The following is a 21886-nucleotide window of genomic DNA, read 5'->3' as shown; positions in this document are numbered from 1 at the left end:
GATTAAAGCATGGATTGTATATCTGATATAGACACACACACAGACCGACACAAACACCTTATAATCACAGCCTTTTGCATTTTCCTTTCCCAGCAGCTTTGGGATTTGGGAAACATTTGGTTTCTCATCACAAAGACCAAAGAAAGTGGATTAACCCAGGAAAAGCCCAGATCTGCAGACATGCATGCTAAACTTGTACTGTGAGTTTATTCTAAAATACATCTGCAATATCCTGTCACCATCCTAGTTTGGCTTCATTCAAACAAAGGAGAGAGTACACCTAACACTGACTACTTGTAAGGCAGTATCTTTTACCCTTCCCTTGTACCCCTACAGAGAGGCTGTCTGGAAAATGCCCAGAACACCCTCCAAATCTTCAGCAAGGAGAGGAAAAGCAGGCAGAGAATCTTTCTGTTTTCAAGGTCCCCCTTCCTAGGTGACTTGACACTTTCTACCTGATTCCCACTTGATATCTACCCATTATAGAGCACTGCAGGAAAACTTTTTAAAGGGTCATTAACCAGGACCTGCTTGGAAAGCAAGGCTAGAAACTCTTTCCCTACATGATGGGCTGCAGGCTGGCAACTGCTGCTCTGAAGATGTGCAGCTGCTCCTCTCCGGAGAGGCCATGGAAGGGCTGTGATGGTCTATGGGAACCAGAGGAACGATGAGCTCAGGTTGGCATTTAAGCTGCATGGGAACAAGCAGAATGATGAGATCACAGTGGAGATGAAATTTGCCTGTGCCTGGTTCCTCCAATGAAACCCCAAGAAGTGCAGATGAGGCAAACAGCTTCTTGGGAGAAGCTAGGAAAACCTCAGAGTCCTGAGCACCTGCACTTAGCCTGGGAGGGCCTGGAGGCAGTTCTAGATCCTCAGGTGAGGCAGCACTGAGGTCCTGCTGTGAGAGCATGGCGTAGCAGTGAGGGAAGGAAAAAGGAAGCAAAGGGAAGGCTGGGTCACTGTTGGTCTTTAGGTGTGTTTCCCTTGGCAGCGACCGTACTTCTTTCAGGGAAAACAAAAGCTCCCTGAATTGTTAAAACTGAAAATCACAGACAAAGACTCTCTAACTAGTCAAAGTTAGAAAGTGGTATGTTCCTTTATGCCGGCAGGCAGCACAGGGCAGGGTTTTTTCCAAAATGCGTGACCGCTGACCTGGCTCAGCACGGCACGGGATGGCACAGCAGGTTATGGCAGGACAGGGAAGCGCAAGGCTGGAAGGGAAAGGCAGGAAAAGGTGATTGGAGCAGTGGCGGGCTTTGTCCCCATGTTGTGTCACATGCCTAGGTCACCATCGGTGACAGAGAGGAAGGATTTTGCTCTGTCTTGGTTGGGGAAAGGTTGAAAAGGGGGAATTAGAAAACATTCATTTGGTCTCCTTTTCAGCAGACTAGCTGGTTTCATCTCACCATGTCTGCCTGTCTTAGGCAGAGTTGGCACATTTCTCGTGATTTGGAGTCAGCTCCGGCAGCAGGAAGGGGCAGCAATTTTGTCAGCATTGATCTGAACGCTAAAGTGCTGCCCCATGGATGGATGTTGCTTTATTCAAGGGATTTCTGGCCTAGAGTTATAGGAAACTCATGCTGGTGTCTTCCCAAATGGCGTTGCCTTTTTCTTTCCTCAGGAATCACCTCTTCTTTTTCTTTCCCCATCTGGGAAGAGTTCAATGTAAATGCCTCCTGCAGCCAACTCTTGTCACTCTAGACTGACAAAGGAGATCTTGCAATGGAGAGAGACTCCCTAGAGGTGCTGTGGAGAGCTGAAGGGGGAAGCTTTGTCCCTTAGTCTTGAAGTCTTGTTGGGGAGCAGCTTGTGCTCTGGGGGACAGACACCAACGATGTTTATCCAAGCCTTGCAGGTTCATTGCTGAGCTTCTTGACACACCACAGAGACTTTGGGGTTGTCATATTGGCAAACAAATTTCAGTCTGGGGACTTCTTGAAATGCTTCAATTCTTTTTCTGCCAATGTTTCTGCAGAAATACTGTCATCATCTATCACTTCCAGAGATTCTTTTCCTACATTTGGGGAATTCCTTTTGCTGCTCTCCCAGATCAGGCCAATTCCCAGGCTTCCTTCCAAAACTGAGGTGTAGCCCATGGCCTGCACTCTCCAGCTGGAACAGAAGGAAGCACAGAGGTTGCTGTTGTGGGAGTGGAGCTTCTCATTCCTGCCTGCTTTCCCTTTGGGACAGGTTGGCATGTGCTCCTTTGATAAAGGCAGGTTTAAACTCTGAAGCAGTTGTGTTTCTAACTGCTCCCTTCTCAAGCTCTTCTGTGGGTATCCTTGGAGAAAAGGCTTTTTGGTGGGAGCTCCCCATGGGCAGATTAAGGAAGGAGGTTGATATTTCAGGGTTGTGACTGCTGAAAGCAGTTGATTACCAGAGGTGTCCAGAGCTGAGAGTGGCTCCTTTTCTCACCTGCCTGCAGAAAACGAAAGTTGCTAAGTGGGAATTTCATTTCTGGGGATGGCCACCAGGGGTGTTTTCCAAGAGATGGGCCGGCAGAGAGGCAGGTCTTGTGCTAAAGTGGCTTTGTGTTTGTTTTACTGGTGGGGAGGGTCAGAGATGCAGACACAGACAGCAGCTGAAGGAACAGTGTAATTTACTGTAATGCAAAAGTGCAAAAAAGGGTCAGGAAAGGATAGGCTAAGCAATGCACCTCAGCATTATTACAAAAGGTTGCCTCAGGTGATCAAGAAGGATACATGCCAGGTACCCCAATCCTTTCGCCTTCATCCAGAGCCGCACATCAGCTGGGAGAAGCTGTTCCAGACAAGCCCTGTTGATCCACGGCCGGGAACCGGAAAATCCTGCGGTGCTTCTGCCTTTGCCGGCCTCGAGGCTTCCGACTGCTCTGTGAGAGTAGCCCAGCTCTGATAGTGCTGGACGAGCAATGTGCCAGAGCTTCTGCTGGGGAGACAGCTGGTTTCATTCTCCTCTTGGTTTTCTCCCTGAGCTGTCCCAGGACTCAAGGAGGAACCAAGGCCAGGTGTGGCCTTGTCCATTTCCCTACTGCCGGAAGGTGAAGACATGTTTCACCAGTGAATGGATGCATCAATCCTTTTGATAGTATTACTTGCTTAAGGAGCAGATACATAGAACATTTCGTTGGAAAGATCATCTGTAGGGCAGCTTTGGCTCAGGTCCTGTGTTTTAGGCTTCAGTCAGAGTCTGTTGTTCAGGCCTTAGTCCTTCAGTATTTTGTGGTATAAATCAATGCTGTGCAGAGCTGGAAACAAGCAAGTCTGTCTTTAGCACATTTGAGACAGGAAACAGGATTAGTCCTGCAAGGCCAGGCTAGGGCCAAGAGCAGAAGGCCAGCAGCCTGCATTTGCCCACAGGCAGCCCTCCAGAGCAAGAAGCCACTCCTGCCCAGGGGCTGAGGTGCCCGAAGCTGCCTCCCCGCTGTGCAGCTCTGCAGAGGCCACGGAGCGCAGGGTCCTGGGCAGCCAGGGCAGGCCAGCATGTTTTCCTTCCCTCTCCCAAATTTAACACAGCTTTTTGAGAAAATTGACCGATGTAGCTTGTGCTGCTGGTGGTGCTTTTGTCTGCAGGTGAGGGCAGGTTAGATGAACCAAAGACAGAGTCCAGTGTTCACATCCCAGCTTTGCAAAATCAAGAAAACCATTCACAATTGGGCTAGCAGTGCTGAGCAGTTTTCCTAGTTTTTGCAAAGCTGTGACCTTAAGAAACCCAAGAGATTTTCCTCCAGGATGATACCAGTAGTAGCATGACACCAAATTTTTCCTCCTCTTTTCTATGTCTTTCTGTGTCTTTTCTGTGTCTTTCCCCCTCTCAGTACAACCACAAAGAAACCTTTGTAACCATGTCATTTATTAGCTAACTTGCATTTCATAGCATTACTATTGTGTCCCTGTTTATTACTTCCTAAAGCATCCTTTTTGCTCACATTAAGCCTTGCTATATTACAGCACAGCAATTTTAATGCTGTGAAAGTCCAGTCAGTTCAAAAGGCATAAGTCATGACTGATAGCAATTACAAGTCATTGTTCCAAAAAGTCTTGCCTCTTCCAAGGTCCTAATCAATTGCTGCTCTGTTCTTTAAGGTTGCATGTCTGACAGCACTAACATCAGTCATGATGTCACTAATTGCAATGGAAGTATCACTGTCTTCTTTATTCAGCCAACACCCCAAACGGTACAATGGTTTCAATGCCTCACCTGAAGCAGGTTGATGTAGAAATAAAGTTGATGTAACTCGTTTTGCAGGGCCCTTAGATCTGAAATGATCTATTACAGTTTTCTTTAGAATGCCTTTAGAAAGTCTGCACACACAAGCTCACCGGGAAAGGGGCACCTCTTTATTAGGGGACAGGGTGCTCACTTTTCTCAACACAGCACACACACCATACACCACATCTGCATCCACCCCCATCATCTTCCTCAAACATTCACACACTCAAAACACAACTACAATAACAACACACAGTAAAAATAGCAACAATAAACAGGATATGCTCAGTTAACCCCCAGAATTGCTAGCAGGTCCTTATTGACCCAGCAAATCCTTTCTGCCGGCAGCCAGACCCAAACCCAAACTGTACAGGCGTACATCGTAAGCAGGACATCTCTGTGTGACTTATGAACAGCCCTGCCCCTTCATACGCCTTAGGGGTTACTTTATACACAGTTACACATACCCTTTATCCACAGTCCCAGCAGTCTTGTCTGTCTCCCACGAGGAACAGCCGAGAGCGGAGGTCCATCCAGGAAAGGAATGTCCTGGCAGCGCCCAGAGACCTCCCCGGTTGTTCTCGCCAGAACAGAGAAGTGTTCCTGCCACGGTCACAAATGAGGTGTTGAATAGAACTCGCCTCTGGTTAAAGTTAGAAGGTGGTATGTTTATTACAGCGCTAGGCACACGAGGCGTCGTCTCCTAAAGATATGTGCGAGGAATCAGCGGCTCTGGCTCTCTACCAATCTAAAATATCTTACACATTCATATAAGTCCCAAAATGCCTACTACATACTCATTAGCTAACACCGCCTTCCCCCACTTTATATTAAAATGGATTATAATTGAGTACAAAGTTCCTTCCTGTTTGTGCTATCAAAGGGGCACAAACTTCAAAGGGGTTGTTAGGTTTTAAAGTGGAGAAAGGTCTCCTTCTGATGAAGGCCAAGACGTCTTCCTCAATTTGACCTCTTTACTTATGACCTGTTGGCAGGCTTTCGGACCCCTTGACTGTAGCTGAAGTTTCAGGGCCCAGGTGTAGGCTACAGTCCACTTCTTTGTCACAATGAAATCCATGTCCCATCCTGCTTCTTTAAACTTAGTAAAGACAGGCAAGTGATATATCACCCTAGCCTTAACTACTTTATATGCTAAACAATAACTACCCGTTATTATTTCTATACTTCCTGCTTTACTCTTTCTTCTAACTATATCTTGCTAAAATTTTAACTCTTCCAGTTCTTTTAAATCCTTGAGTCTTTGGTCTCATCTCAGGCTCCGGCCATGTGTGAGCTAATGTGATAAACTGAGGAAATTCCACTCCTGAGCAGGAGGTAAAAGGCCTGGTTCTTGGCTGGAATGGTGAGAAGGATGAGATGCACACTGTTTTGATCCACGGGTTGTCCTGAAAGTGCACTGCCTACCTGCGCCTGCCGCCGAGCACCACGCTCCATCTCCTTCTGCTCAGCGGATTTTTAGGAATCCTGGGGTTGGTATATATTATTTGCTACTGCAACTAATAGAATAAATTGGCTTTGCAAGCCCAGTTTTGTCCTGGGTTCTTTTGTGCCTGGGTTTCCTCATGAACCTATGGCAATGACCGCCAGGGATGTTCAGGGAACTCCTAATCTCATGTCAATAAAGTCTGAGAAGTGATTTAAGTATTACTAAATTAATAAGTATCAATCAGTAAATACTCTAATTTGGGGGAATATTTAGCCTGTGAGTTTCAGCAAAGTATTAAATATGTCATATTTCCATGGATTCAGACTAGTAAGTGAGATTGCTGGGTGTGCAGGTGCTAGGGAAGGGATTCCCCACACACCCAGGGCTGAAATCAAGTATTGCCTCCTTTTTAACCTTGAGCTGGCAGCAGGGATCGGGCCCTGCTTGGTAAGATTCATTTTGAAGACTTCTGTTGAGCAGGTAAGAAAGGTCAAAATGAAATCTTGTCCAGCTGTTTCCCTCTGGTTTACCTGTTTGAGGGTTATAATTCTGTGCTGCAGGTGTCCTGGGCATGTACAGAGCAGTGCAGCCCCACAAACCCCTTGGTTTGCCCACAAGTTGCCATGCCTTGTTCCCAGGTTGCCCAGCTCTGGCAGGAGAAAGAGCCCGCAGCGCAGTGGGCACCGTGCCCTGCCCAGCCGGGGCTCTCTGGCACAGAGCAGCAGCAGCGCCAGCACCGTTCAACCGCTCCTGCCTTGGCTTCCCCTGGGACACAGAAGCCCCTGGAAACCAGCACTGCCAGTCGCGTTCCCAGCCTGGAGTGGCTGCTGCTGGCGGGCAGATGCTGCCAGTTTGACTGCTTCCAAAGGGGAATAAAGGCAGAGATGTACATGCACCAGAGCCCTGGGCATGTCCAAGAAATGTGCAAATATGTGGGGAGATTTTTTAGGGATGATTTCAGCAGTTTTGCTAACCGTGGCTGCTATTCTGGTTCTGTGTGTTCTAGATGAGTAATGTAATGGTTGGCTCTGACAACTAAGAAGTAGATATGATGTGGATGTTCAACTGTGTAGTGATGGTATTGTAATATATCCTCCCACAGTCCTCTTTCCCCTCCCCCTTGTAATAGCCTTGGTAGTCAGGGCATTTGGGGAGGGCTGGCTTGTGACCAGGAGGCAGGGTGTAACAACAGCTGACCTCCAATGAAGATGCAAGAAAGTAATCCCCAGCAATGGACAGCAGAGAAAGAGCTGACTGACATACTTTTGGAGAGGCTAAGGGTATAAAAGGCAGAGCATCCTTTTTGTTAAAGAGCATGTGGCTGCTAGTCATGAAGACTCTCAGCGCTGCAATCTTTCCTTATTCACGCCTTTGATAAGGTTTAATGAACCTTTAAAACTTAAAAAGCATGTGCAATGCTGTGGGCTATTTTCTTGGTCTGGTTTCCTTTACTTTTTTCCCATCTGAGTTCTCAGTTGGGGTACAGGCTGTAAGTGCTTGGGGCACTCTTGGAGTTACTCTTGGATCCCCTGAAGAACAGGGTTTGGCCCATGAGGGGAATTTGTGCTGCTTTGTGACAGGGGAGAACTTCCCAGGCTCTTTTGTGTTTGCTGTAGGAAAGGTTGGTTACTGCTTTGCATAAATTCACAGACCAGCAGAGAGGGTTTGCTTTGTGATGTCAGGGCATGGTTGCCACGTCATCGTGATGACATCAGAAAGTTGCCTTGGTGCACGGAAGGCCTGAGTGTCAGAGCAGCCCTAGAGCTTGCTCAGAGCAGGAGCATCCTCCTGCTTGAGGCATTTGTCAGGGTGCAGCTGCACACTGACAGGAGCCTTGTTTTTCCAACTGTTGCAGCAAACTTGCTCAACAGTGCTAAAATGATTCATCATCTTGCTACTGCAGCTTTTGCTGCATATGGCGTTTCTTTTTCCATCTATTACGTGACTCACTTTGCACGTAAGTAGAGGTTTCCCTTCTGCTTAGGTTAGGGTGTAACCTTGCCTGCCTTTTTTATGTCTTCCTGCCCTTTCTTAGTGCCTGAGTTTCTGATTTAGAAACAGAAAGGGCATTAAGATGCCACTGGTTTGGTGAAGCTGCTGTCAAGACGCTCAGCTAAAAAGGGGGAGTCTGTAGGCACAGGGGCAGCATCTGCAAGGGAACCTGCAGGGATTCTCTTCCCTCCACAGGGGAGTCTGTGGCAGCAGAGTCTGTCATTTCCTCAGTTTGCTGGGACAAGCGAGCCAGCTTTGAAAATGTAGACTGGGAGACCTTCTTGGAGGGCCTTCTAAAAACTCTGCAGTTGTTGCCCGAATTCAGGGAAAGCTTCTTTCTTTCTAAATTTTGTCAGGAAAGGATTTGACCAAGGTCCAACTTGACCTTTGACTGAGTGCTAAAATAGTGATTCCCTTCCAAGGAAGTGCAAACTCTAAAGCAGTGAGTGTCTGCTCCTGATCCCTGGAGCTGCTGCTGTGCTGTTTCACAATAGAAGTGCCACAGCTCAGGGGGATTTGGGGAAGCTTTTCTGGGACACTTTTTCTAGCATGGTAATGAGAATGAATGGATGACAATAATTAAAAAAAAGAAATACCTGAGGGAGAGGATTTTAAAAGTAGTTTTATGTGTTTGGTAGAAGAGAAGCAGAGTGTTTAAGAACAATTTGCATTTTCTTGATCATGTTTGTATCAATGGCAAAAACAAATTCATGTTGGTATTTACTGGCAAAACAGGGCCAAGTGTAGGCACAACCAAGAACATTGTCCTGATCTTTGCTCGCTGTGTGAATGAAATGTGTCTCCTGCAGAGATTTTGTGAAATGGAAAATCATCTCTGTTTGGGTGGACTTGTTGTGTGGGATTCAGCAGCCCAGGCAGTTTTCTGACAGCATCTGGTTCATTTTCCCTTGCCCACTACAGGTCACCTGAAGCATGTATTCAGCAGTGCTGATCCTGAGGTGAGTGAGAAAGGAACATTTCATGTTCCTGGTGTTTAAGAATGGTAGAGTGAGCAGAAAGCTTGGCCAGTAGCTGTAGAGTGTAGAGGGCCAGCTAGGAAGGCCAAGAAAACATCCATTTTTATGCCTGCCAAAAAAATAACAAAGCATAGATTGATATTTGGTGCTTTCCATCCGAGAGCTTTGAAGAATTACAAAGCCAGTCTTGTAGAGAGAACATTCCTTATGGACAGATAATAGGGTGGAATATTTTACTAAGAGTAATTTTGTGTAAAGTTTACTTAAACAATTTTAATTTAGACAGAGTGCCTTAGAAATCAATTCCATTCAAACTTCATGACATCTACTTAGATGATGTGGTTGTAGAAGAGAAAATGGTGGATGCGGTAACAGAAGGCCAAGGGCATCGTGGCCTGTGTCAGCAGCAGTGGGGCAGCAGGAGCAGGGCAGTGAGCCTCGCCCTGTGCTGGGCAGAGCTGCGGCCACAGCTGGAGTGCTGTGTGCAGCGGTGAGCCCCTGGGAAGCAGAAAGTGATGGAGCGGCTGGAGCGTGTGCAGAGAAGGCCACGGGAGCTGGGCAAGGGGGTGGAGCACAAGGCCAGTGAGGAGGTGCTGGGGGCTTTTCCGCCTGGACAATGGGAAGCTCTTGAGGGACCTTCAGGCAGATTTCCATCAATCCCTGCAGGACAGTGCTCAGCACAAGGGCTGTTTCAGCCCCAAATATCCCATCACTGCCTGCAAGTGCTGTAGACACTGGAGTGGGTGACACTTCCATCTTGTGGCTTGTCGGCACGTTGGTTTGTCGGTTTGCTAAGAGGAGAAGGCCTGTTCAGTTTCCTCTTCTTCCAGCAGCAAAGATGCTTCTGCACAACGTTTCCTGCTCTTTTCCGGCCTTGGAATGGCATTCTGACCCAGTTTGACTTTTCCACGTCTGCAGCAGCAGTAGCAAAGGCATTGCTGTCTCTTTCCTAGTTTTCCATTTGAGAGCTTTGAAGGACCAAAAGCTCCGTTTTGCCAAGACAAACTTCTGGATGATGCTGTAGTTTTGCCTGAGATCACATAGTTGAGGGCAAGGAGGTTGGTTCCGAAGGATGTGTTCTGGTGCCCGGCCAGTCAGTAGGGCCTTGCACATCACTTTCAGGTTAACTGTGCCCATGCCCTTTTGCAGCCCAGGGAATCAGTATGTGTGGTGTTTGGGAATTGAGCAGGAAATCAGTGCCCTTGCATTCCAGCTGGTCCTTAGAGATCAGAGGAGTTCGAAGGCACTAGGCTGCATTTCTGTTTACAGCCACTTCAGCACCATCAGTGTGGTTGAGTCCAAGAGAAGAACTTGCACTAGCACAGACGCACAAAGAGTGCAGTTCCCAGTGCAATGCTCTGGGTCTGATTGCATTCCATAAGGACTTACAGGCTCCAGATTCCCCAAGAGTGTGGTTTATTGAAGCAACAGGAGAGCAATCTCAGGATTGCTGCTGATCAGGGCAATGGCTACCAAGTATGGATGTGTGCAGCAACAGAAAGGACAGTAAAGAGAATTTAAAAGAGTGAGATATATCAGCCTCTCTGTCTGTCTATCTATCTAGCTAGCTAGCTAGGTATCTAGCTATCTACGCTATGTAACATTTACATTATTGAATCTTCCCACGTCTGCTCCAAAGCAGTTGGAGGTGCAACACTCACCTAAAGACCTAAAGCATCCCTTTCAGGAGAGGATTAGAGACACCTTCCATTGACCAATTCTGGGCAGGCAGAGATGTTTCCCCATCCAGATATGGTGGTATTTTCTCCTCAGAGCTGTTTTCCTCCTCCAGTCTCTCCTACTCTGAAGTCTCCAGATAATTCTTTAGTTTTCTGCCCGTCCAAGTGAGGTGGAACAATTCCATGTCTAGGTGCTGTTTGGTGACTCTGGTCATACATGCCAGGCGTTACAGGACACATGGGTTCTTTCACTGGAATCCCCAGGGGTGTGTAAGTGCATTCATTAATGGGGCCTTAGGAGAGTCTCTGTTACTGCTGGTCAGAATTCTTAGTTGACAAAAGAGGGAGAAGAAACACCTTGGTCCTCCTCTGTACACTGAGGTGGCCATAGAGGCTCTCTGACCTCCATCAGAAGATCTTTGCGAGCATCCTATTCTCCTGAATGACCAGAGTTTCTAACAAGAGTGTAGATGTCAGTAAGGCAGGAATGCTGCTGCAGGACTGAAGTGAACTTGAGCTCCAGAAGTGTCTCTCACAAGGAGTGAGCTCACCCAGGAAACTCCCTGCAGAGCCACGATGGAGCTGTGAGACAGGGTGGGGTGTCAGTTGCTACTGAAAGACAAACAGGACGTGGCAGAAGCAGAGGGAGGCCCTCACCAGACCTTTGAGACATGCCACACCTTCCCTGTCAGCTGCCTGAGAGGCTGTTGGAGCTTCAGTCCCAGATGGCCCCTGATTGTAGGGCCAGGGTCACTTTGGAATCTGTGCCTCGCTGGCACGGGCAGAGAATGACCCAGAAGAGCAGCAGCACAGTGCCTTGGGAACGTGTGAGCCCATCAGTGTTTGAGTCTTAGCCCACAAAGGTCATATGGGAAGTTGAAACCCATCATCTCTTGCTCTCTGTGCAGCTCCTTCTAGAGGAAAATCAGGAGCAGGCTGCTTCACCAGAGAAGCCGTGCCAGACTCAGGCAGAGCTGTTCCCAGCCCGAGAGCAGGAAGAGCAGCTCAGGCAGCAGGTGGAAGAGCCAGAGCAGAATGGCCAGGTAATCCTGAGTGGCCAGGTGACAGAGAAAAGGGCAGGAAGAGGGGCATAAACTAGAGCTCTTGGGACTGAGGAGGCCAGGAGTCCCACAGGCACTGGAAGCACAGGGCCTTGGAATCTGCAGAGAACAGCACCAGGACATGAGGGTTACATTGGAAGCAGATGTGGGTAGGGAAGCAGAAAGAAGTGGCTGAATAAATGTGATTTGGAGGCTGCAGGAGGTAAAAGCTGAGCCTGATGGCAGCTCCCAGTCACTTGCTCTGCACTGTGTACAGAAAATCAAGGCAGAGCCACAAGCAGAGCTGCCCGAAGCTCAGAGTGCCATCATGGCAGTGAAGAGGAGGAACAAGGATGACATGAGAGGAATTCAAAAGATGAATCTCAGTCAGCACAGGGGCGATCAACAAAACCAGGTGAGGGAAAGAATGGCAGCCACCCTACTCATGAAACAGAGTCCTCTCCCTTGTTCACAGAACATCAAGGAATACCTGCAGGAAGAGCTGCAGAAAACTGAAGCTAGGATCAAGGCATTGGAGAAGAGGCTGGAGGAAGAAATGAAAATCATTACAGAAAAAGCTAATCACCTCCCTCAGGCTCCAGAAGAGCAAGTGAGTGAAAGAGGGATAGCCACTGCAGTCAGCAAACTGGTGGTTTCTGCTCTTCTTGCCTTTCCAGTTCAGAGCAGCAGGGAGTGGGGTGATGCCTCTCAGTGCCATCCTGCTGTGGTCTTTATCACAGCTGCTCTGAAGGACATTTCCTGGGGCTGCTGAAGAGCCTTGTTTCTTGAGGTGTTTTTACAGGGGAACATGGTGATCCAGATGGAGGACTGAAACAAGCTGTCTGTATCCCTTGTCAATCTGTTCATTCCCTTTCCTTACAGTCAGTGACTCCTGGCTGACAGGGACAAGCTGTAGTCTCTGACTGTATTTTTCTGTTTAATTTGAGGTGCAAGTGTTGACATCTCACCGGGGAGCCTGCAAAGTCTTCAAGCAAATGTCTGGCAATGGAGGGCCCCACGTTAGGAGTGAGGTACAGGTACCATCCCCACCAGAAGTGCAGGTTAAGTATGACCTGAAGATGGTGCAGGAAAAGAGGACACAGTGGGAGGAGAGAACATTTCAACAAGGAGCTGCACCTGTGTCTGCAGGCCTTGAAGGGGGAAAGGAATCCTTGAGAGGAAGTGGAATGGTGACTGTGGCAGTCATCTGTCTGAAAATCCATGAAAACCAAACATGAATCTGGCCACGAACCCGAGTAGACTAGCCTTTGGTTTTGATCCATCCAGTTTAAAAAGTGGACATCCAAGTAATCCATTTTAAGAGCCCTGGATGTGGCTGACAGCACCTTCCTACGGGCTTGCATTTCAAAAAGGGATCTCAGGATAATCTCTGCCAGCCACCTTTCTGACATAAATTCATCTCTTGTCCCAGATCTCCATGGGCTTTGTCACCAAACCTGCAGCAGTAGCAGCATTGTCTAAAGGAGCCTTTGCTCCCCGACCTGAGAAGTGGAGCCAGGGCAGTTTGTTCACTTCCCGCGCTGACCCAGCTGCTGCTCAGCAACAGGAGACCGAGGGTGACTCCCTGGAGCTGCTGAGTACGTCTGCTCTATTTCCTGTCTGAGGGACAGTGCAGTGTGTGCACGTGTCAGCACAGCCATACCAAATGTTTCTGCTGAGTTTGGTCTCACGGGGACATTTCGGACTCCCCAGAGGAACTGCAGTAGAAAATCAGTCTCTGTGCTGACCATCTGTGCTCAAAGCTGTCTGCCTGGTTGTTGTTGTTGTTGTTACCCAGGTGACCACAAAGGGCTCAGAGCTCCAGGCACTGGCACTGCCTTTTGTATATCCTGGAAGCTGGGATCTCTACTTTTAAGTCAGCATCTTGCATTTTGTTTCCCTCAGGGAGATTGGTGAACCCCATGGAAAATCCCACTGTGAAATACACTGAGCTGGAATATATTGGCAGCGGGTGAGTCCAACCGCAGGCACTTCTACACAACCATGGGCCAGGTGTTTTTCTGGTGGAATGTCTATCCAGCGTGAAGTCAGGCCAGCTGCAAACATGTTGAGTCACTAGGGATAGATTGTCCCATCTCTCAGTGCTGCTGAGAATTGGTGAGTGGGCTCCAAAGGCATTGTCAGAGACATCTCCATGCTCCTGAGGTCTTGCCTGCATCATGGAACAGGACCTGGAAGATCTCCTTGTCTCTCAAGCATGGAAAAGTTCTGTGTTGATTTCCTTAGCATTTTTGGATGTCTCTAAATCATACAGGCACACTGATAAAAGAGAAAGAAACTTGCTTGCCTGAAAGAGCAACCTACTCCCTGATAAGGTTCAGATGAAGTCCTCATGAACATTTCTTTCCCATGGGTTTGCTGAAGGAAATCCTTAATGGTCAGGTTAGGAACCACACGGTTTAGAAAGTGAAACCCAAGATGAAAGAAGAAGCTGTCTTTAGGAGCTGAAGCAGGAAACTCCAATGCTTCAGCGACAGGCCCAGTGCCCATGCACTTGAGGGGAAAATGCATCATCTGCCTGCTGGCAGAGCTCTCCTGCATCCTGCAGGTTTTAGGCATTTACAGCAGAGATCTCCTGTGTGGGCTGGTTTTCAGTGCAAGATCGAAATGGCCTCTCCTTTCTCTGCTTCTGTTTTGTTTCTAGGACTTTTGGAGATGTTTGTAGAGCGCTCGACAATGCCACAGGAGGAGAGGTAAATGTCATCAGCCCCTGCAGAAAGGCTCTGCAAAAGCCTCTGCTGCTTTTGAGGGGCTTTCCACTCTGCTGGGTGGGAGCTGTGGCTGGAGCTTTGGGTAGAGCTGTGCTGAAAAGGCACAAGAAGCACAGACTGGGGCCAGCCCATGAAATACATTTGGGACTTTGTCCTCCTCAGCTGCCGGAAGGAAGGCACGGGGGGCAGCAGTTCCTTTCAGAGAAGGAGGCGCTCACTGGCTCTCCATTGCTGAAACAAAGGTGGTGCCTTAGGGCACCTCACTGCTCCTTGGGGCTACAGCTTCAGAGTCCTGAATTCTCATTTCTGGCTGCCAGCAAATACCTCTGAAAGTTACTGGTAACTCCCTAGCCACCTGCAGTTCTGCACTAGGGAACTGCATGCAAGGAGAGATCTGCAAGGTGTCCCTAAAACCTTAAGCCCTGCCCATAGCCCAAGATATATCCACAGAGTATTAAGGCATGGATTACATCTTCTGAATCCTAGAAAGAGCAGCAGAGAGTGTGGTCAGAGGTTTGTGGGTGATACTTGAGACACCACTGTTTCCAAGTGGACAAGGCAAAACGTCAGTGGCCCCATGTGAACTGGCCCCAAGGGAGCAGAGAAATGGGCTGTTGGAATGTCAGTCCCCAATTATTGCAGTGCCTAATCACAAGGCAGTTTGGCACAGCTCATCTGTGTTATTGCAAAATCACTCGCTCCATGTGCATTGTGGTCTCGTGCCACTGACTTCTCAAGTTACTGATTTTCAATGTCATTTTAGGTGGCCATAAAGAAAATAAATCTTCAAGGACTGAGGAAGAAGGAACTAAAAGTCAATGAACTCATGATCATGAAAATGAATAGGAATCCACTGCTGGTCAACTGTTTAGACAGGTGAGTTTTCTTTTGTCCCATGAATGTTTGTTCACATATTACAAACAAGCAAGGTAAAAGCTGGTTTTAGTCAGTGGCAGAAAATAGAGCTGTAATTATTGGCTAATTATTATTGCTCTTTTCATCCCAGTGAATGGGAAGAGATTGCATTCTGTCTGCATGAGTCTTCCCTGGCCTATGGTCTTTGAAAATAATTCAAAAACTTTGATCAGTCACATCCTACTAAATCAATTGCCTCTATATTCACAGCCACCACTTTGTTTTGGGTCTTGGATTTTTTTCAAGTGTCTTTTTATGGCCAGATAAAGTAACAAGGATTTCCCTTGGATTGTTGCCTCTGTTTTCCATTGCTGTGCATGCCAGGAAGCCTAGGTGCTTTTTTCCAGAAAAAATATGCGTGACAGGTTTTTTATCTGGGCTGTTACTAAACTGCACTTTTCACTTGCTGGCCATCTAAGACATTTCCTTTTTCACAGCTGGGCCTTTCTCCTTGAGACTGCACAGATTGCAAACAATGCACAGCCAAGAGGCAATGTCTATTCATTTTCTTCTGGCCTTGTCTCAAAGGGACCTGAAAACGAGAATCAACCCCTGTCTTTTCCAAACAGCAACATAGCCATGTATGTTCTTCTCCATGCCCTTGTTTCCTCCTTTCAGCTACCTTGTGGAAAAGCAATTCTGGCTGGTTATGGAGTACATGGACGGAGGCACTCTGAGCGATGTCATCAGCAAGACCTACCTGTGTGAAGATGAGATGGCAGCCATCAGTCAGGAGGTCAGCAATCCCATCTGTGTTTCCAAGGGCTTGGGCAGGATTGTCTGGGAAACAGGGGCTCAGACCTGGATTAATTTCCTGTGCCAAGCTTTGTTTCTGTGTTGCTGGTATGCTATGGGCAAGTAAAAGCATCTCAAGTGCAAGGCCTGCCAGTGCCCCTGCCCTCACTGTTTTCAGTGCCAGTACTCCTATCTCCTGCTGAAGCTCTTTCCTTCAGGAAGGTGACTGATGTGATACTTCCAAGTCTGTGCTGAGGCCAGCAATAAAACCTTTGTCATGCAGCCTCCCACCCAAAAGTGATCCGCTTCAAACCAAAAGGAGGGACTTCTTCTTCTTTGGCAAAACCCTTCTCTTGTCCTCTGCATGGTAACAGCACGTCCATTGCAGCAGGAGTCATCCTGGCTGGTTTGCAGGGGACAGTCTACAAGAGCAGGTGCTTGGTGCTCTTTCAAAAGCTGACATGCCTTTCCTTAGAAAGGTGCAGCTCTGCAGGTGTTGGAGCTGCAAGCTCTTCCTCTCAGTAGCACTGTGTTCTGCCATTACTCTCCATTCCCCAGGAAAAGGGATCTTTTAGATTCTTTGTTACCTTTCTTGTGTGATGAAACGACATCACTAATTTTTGCCCTCCTGTTTCTGTTTTCTCTCTCAGTGCCTGCGAGGACTGGATTTTCTCCACTCAAACCACGTGATCCACCAAGATGTGAAGAGTGGCAACATCCTTTTCAGAACTGATGGCTCTGTCAAGCTGGGTCAGTATATCCTTGGCCAGGTGCAGCATTCCAGGGATGTGGGTGTGGGGCTGCTTTCAGTGACTGCCAGCTCCCCAAAAATGGTGCTGGTGGCAGTGCAGGGACCCTGCTGTGAGCTGAAGGCACAATTGGAACGTGCACAGAGGTATACGGAACCCCAAGAAGTCAAGAGTGGCGTTTCTGTCCCTTCCATGCAGAGGGAGCTACAATCTTAAGCTTCAGGGGAATAAAGTCCACTGCTGTGAGCACTGCTAGGTGTTTTTGGAAATGGCCAATTCCATATTTCCTTGGCTAAAGCTTCAAGGAATTCTCCAGTTCTCCAGGAGATTCAACTGTACATTCTTAGCCTGAGAGGGGGGAATTCTTTTGCTTGGTTTCCTAATTGGAGCTGGCTTTCATGGTTTGTTGTTTTCTCCACAGCTGACTTTGGCCTCTTTGCTCAGCTCACCCCTGAGCAGAGCAGGCGGAGCTCCGTGGCCAGCACTCCTGGGTGGATGGCTCCTGAAGTGCTGACAGGTCAACCATATGGCCCCAAAGTGGACATATGGTCTTTTGGAATCGTGGGCATTGAAATGGTGGAACGAGAAGTTCCTTACTGGAATGCCACTCCTGTCTTGGTAAGGTGCAAATACTCCCTGATCCCTCTGTCTTTCTCACCTGTCCCATGTTCTGGGTTCCACTGGACAAAATCCCATTGCCATCTGCTGGCACCACTTCCACCAAGGTCCCCTTCTAAAAATGTCTCTGCAGCACTTCAGCATCTGCTCTAGTTTTGGTTGCATCTGAAAGGAAAGTGGCAGTTCAGAAACCTAACCAGTTCAGAAACCTGCCATTTTGGCCACCAGCAATGCCTGTCATTTCTCACTTGGTTTTTGAACACTGTTGGAGCTCTGTTTCTGAAGGACAGGAATTTTTCAGTGCAGAGTTTAGACATGTGATAAATATCCTTTGAAATGGAGGTTAGACCTTCCTAGTTTCAATTGTATAGAAAAAGTAAGGAAACAGGAAAAAGCAAAAGCAAAAAAAAAAGCAAAAGAAAAAGAGAAAGAGAAAAAAAAAAAAAAAGAGCAATGCCCAAACAGTTCTGCTTTCTTTTTCATTTTTTAAACACAGCCCTTCTCCTCCATTCTGTAGCATCTTTTCCAAATCCTGTGGGTCTTCGAAACTTTCAGGCTTTCAAGTCATCTGTACATTGTTTAGTCCTGTGTGTGGGTGGCCTAGATTAGTTCAGGATGTGTTTTTCTCTGACTGCACTTAGAATTGTACACCAAACCCTTGGCTGTTTCTTGGTACCGTAACAAGATGATGAGCTTGCAGCCAGGATCCCAGGTGCCTGGGCTGGGATCCAACGTGGGCAGTGGACACCGGTGCTGTGTTCCTTTACCACAGGAGCAGGGCCATCCCTGGCCTGCACAGTTCCAATGACAGTGAGGACTCCAGCTCCCCACCATGTCCAGTGGCTGAGCACAGCTGCAGAGGGACAGGATAAAACCCCCTTTGTGACCTCTGGTGGTATGGGAAAAGGAAAGAAGGCTGCATAAATTATTTGTACTCAAGGGGAGTGCATTGCCATTTCAGGCTTTGAAATTCTCCTCTGGGTTGAAGAGGATAATAGCAAAGTCTCTTTGGTCATCTATTTCAGTACCACGAGCACAGAGTTATCATTACAGTGGTGGGCATTTTTATGGAGACTCCAAGGCCTCTCGCTGTTGTTAGTTTTGTCTATTTTAGATGGATTCTGCAAGTTGAGGTTTGAATAGTTCCAAGTCTGTGTCTTATGTTTCTAAATACCATCTTGCAAAAGCAGAATGAGCTCTCTCCCTCTGGCTTGTCAGCGCGTTAGAACTTGGTTCCACGTGAACCACATTGGATAATGTTCAGCCCATGTCTTGCCAATCTACGCTGTAATTCCTTGGCCTGAGGAGTATCAGAAAGACCTGCTGAGCTCCATGAACACTGTCAGCTGCATGGAAGTGAGCATCCTTGGCTTTGCTGAAGAAACTGGAGCTCAGCTTCTCTTGAGCAGGAGAAAGGCTGGAATCGTCAGGTGTTTCCAGATGCCTGTGTGCCCAGAGGGACTGAGTTCCGGGGAGCGGCTGGATGTTTCTGCACATCATGGAAGGGGGTTGCCAGAGAGCTCAAGCCTTAGCACAGGCAAACACTCCCCAACTCTTCTCAGGCAATATTTGCTTTGGGTTTCAATTGTTCCCACTTGTCTGTCTGTGAAGATGCCCCTAAAACCACAACGCAAGCCTCTCAGAACTGCTGTTACATTTCCAGAAATGAAGAGAAGAAGCCCAAACCCAACCAAGCTGGTAGAGTACTGTTTTTTAGAGAGGAACATAATGCCTTGTGCAGTTTCTTTTCACTGGGAAACATGCCTGAAAGCTGGGCATGAGGGTGTAAAGGCCACAGAGTATCTTCTGTTTCTTGTGCAGTGTTGCTGAAACCCTCAGTGACCGCTTTTCTTTCATAGCCCAAGCCACATTCTCCACGTCACCAAGCCAGAGCCTGGTGAGGGAGAGCCTGTCAAAACCTCCTGTTTGTTCCCTGGCACTTTCTGGGATGGGCCTACCATTAATGTATTGACTTGAGTAGGCAAATGAGCAGAGGGTGACAACAGGGATGGAACCTCTCCTTCTGATTAGACCATGAAAAGTTTTTCTTTTCCATGTAAGGAAAGCCTGAAATTGTCAGACTGCTGAGAGACAGAACTGCAGGTGGCTCCTGTGTGCCCAAGCAGCCATTTTCATCCCAGTACTTTGTGCATGCATCTTAACGTGTCTGTGTGGAATTTGAGATTTAAATGTTTGTTTCCTTACCTGAGGAATACCTGGTGGATTCCCTTTCTTTCCTTCCCATTACCACTATTGTCAAGAACAAAGCAAGAAGCTTGCTGAGTTTTGTTTTATGGCAACTGTGCGTAAAGGAACGACAAGCACTGCAGAGATACCTTTCATGTCCTAATCCTTGGAAACAGTAGAGTTAGTTCAGCAAAGTCCCTCTTCCAAAAAGCCTGTCATCCTGGTGTGAATCCTCAGGGAAGGAAATGTGCTTTTGGTGGTATAGTCCCCACAAACTAGAAGTCAGTCAATGAAATCAGCTGCCAAGGCAAGATGTGCTGAATGTTGGAAAAGCTGTGGCTGCATCGGGGTTTGGGTTTTTGGTTGGTAAAGGAAAGTCATCTCTGGGTCTCTGCCAGGGCAGAAACTGCCACTGCAGAGTGGAGCTTAACCAATGGGATCTGGGAGAGCAGTTACAGATGGGAAAGAAGCAGGTGGAGCCTGGTGTTTCCTTTTTCCGCAGCCTCAACTCCTGATAGCCACAGGAGGGAGACAAAAGCTGTGGCAGCCCAACCTATTTTCATCTTGCCTGCGAGACTTCCTGAGCTGCTGCCTGCAGAGAGATGAGGCGTGGCGCTGGTCTGCCAAGGAGCTCCTGCAGGTAAAATGTGAAGGGGCTGCAGGTGGAACAGGGTCTGAGGGATGGGCTCCTGTTCCACTGGAGTGCAAGGCATCAGATGAGCCGCCTTCCTCCTCACCTCCACTCTAGGTGCTCTTCAAATGAAAACAGTGAGGAATCCTAGACTGGGCTGGGCTGGCAGGGCTCTGTAAAGGTCCTCTGGTCCAAGTGTCCTGCAATGAGCAGGGACAGCTTTACAGAGATCAGGTTGCTCAGAGCCCATTGCCACCTGACCTGGAAAGGATTCCAGGGATGGGGTACCTACAAGGACTTGGGGAAATCATGGTGCCAGTGTTGCACCATGCTCTGAGTAAGCAAGTTCTTCCTTAGACCTACTCTGATTAGATGCCCTTTGTGTTTAAAAATATTTGTCCACATCCTATTGTACCTGGCCCTGTTAAAAAGGTGTCCTCAACTTTCTTCAAAACAACTCTGAAGTCCTAAAAAGTTCCAATAAAGTCTCCCTTGGGCTTGTTCTCTACAAAACTGAAGAATTCCAACTCTATCTGCATTTCTTGAGAGGAGAACTGCTCTGTTTTCTGACTGTTTCTGTTGTCCTCTTCTGTAATTTGGTGGGGTGCTCAGTTTTATCTAATGGCAAAAGAATTGAAGTAGAGCAATGCAGGGTACAGAGACATGAAATGATAGTGGGGGAACCCAAGGAAGCCAGTCCCAGCGGAGGAGTCAGAGATTTGGCTGTGGGCAGGAGGGGCTGTGGGGGGCTCACTGTGAGGCTCTGAGGGGCTCCTGGTTTGTGCCCCCCAACCCACCCTCTGGGGTTTCTGACATGCAAATAGGGACAGCTGGGAGGGACTTGTCCCAGCCCCATCTGCTGCCTGGAACGCTCAAGCAGATAGGAAGTGCCCCAGGGTCACTGCCAGCTTGTGTGGCAGAGAGGGAACTACAGGACCCATTTCCACTGGGCTGGCTATGCTAGCAAGGAAGGTGCCCCCCAGCACAGGAGGGGCAGGACATGGAAAGGTAGACACTGCTTTCTGTCCCTGTGGAAATCAGCACAGTGCCTGTCCTTCAAGGATAGGGACCTATGTGAGTCATTGGAGTTTCCTGAAAGATATAAATCCCAGGGAAGGAGAGCACCATTTCTAGAGCACAGGCAGGGGAAAAATCCCAGAAAGATGAAGACATCACAATAAACAGATGAATGGGATTCTGGCCCACATTTGCCTGTAAAGGCAAGGTCCTGCTCAAGACAATTGGGGAACAGATGGTCCCATTGCTCCTCTTTCTGGGTCTTTTTCGGTCCCAGAGGAATCCTGATTGACTCTGTGAAGCACTGAGCTTGGAAAGTCATGGTTCACTGTTCTTTGTTGTATTTTTTTCCCCTGTGGACAGCATCCATTTGTTACTTCAGCCAAGCCAGCGTCCACCCTGGCACCACTCATCAACTCAGTGAAGAAGAAGAAGGAGGAGGAGTGGAGAAGAAGAATGTAACAATCAAGATCTTATCTCCATAACCAACTTAGAGTAGGATTGTAGAGTAGGACTCTAGAGTAGGATAGTTGAGTAGTTTGGGTTTCTAGAGTAGGTTTATAGTATAGGTTTCTAGAGTAGAATTGTTAGTAAATAAAGTTTTTAAAACATCAGCTGATTTGGAAGATTTGCCTCCTTCTGACCCCTTCAGAAACCTCGGCATTTTCCTCTGAATTTCCAGTTGTTTTTAACAGGTGCTAAGTCGCACTTAGGGCTTCTTTGGTACAGTTTGTAAGTGGAGAAGGTTCTTCCTCATTCATCCTCTCCAGACCACGCTGCCTTTGGAATATGGCCCACTGGCTGGTTTTGGCACAGCTGTGGTATTTCTAGTTGAGGCAGAGAAGGCAATGGCATTTGCAGACAAAACCAAAGGAGGAGTGGGGCAGCCAAGACATCCCACGTGGATTCAGGCTGAGAGGAATAGTGGATTTGTCTTTACAAACAAGCTGTGGGTCTGCTGGTAGATAAAACTA

General features: G+C 47.8%; 1 protein-coding gene across 1 annotated transcript; it reads left to right on the top strand.

Annotated features, from left to right (window-relative positions):
- The first annotated feature begins 642 nt into the window (after nt 1-642).
- On the top strand, nt 643-21475 carry LOC132322467 (uncharacterized). The gene is given in 13 exon segments (XM_059836953.1): nt 643-742; nt 7379-7440; nt 7442-7487; nt 7490-7597; nt 8554-8591; nt 11197-11331; nt 11606-11938; nt 14824-14936; nt 15594-15711; nt 16361-16460; nt 16881-17077; nt 19767-19904; nt 21276-21475. Coding segments are annotated over 13 exon segments (1587 nt in total). The 3' UTR covers nt 21375-21475.
- Nucleotides 21476-21886: the final 411 nt, after the last annotated feature.

This window comes from Haemorhous mexicanus, chromosome Z (genome assembly GCF_027477595.1).
Source record: "Haemorhous mexicanus isolate bHaeMex1 chromosome Z, bHaeMex1.pri, whole genome shotgun sequence".
Classification (NCBI taxonomy): Eukaryota; Metazoa; Chordata; class Aves; order Passeriformes; family Fringillidae; genus Haemorhous; species Haemorhous mexicanus.
This window is presented reverse-complemented; position numbering and strand designations above follow the sequence as displayed.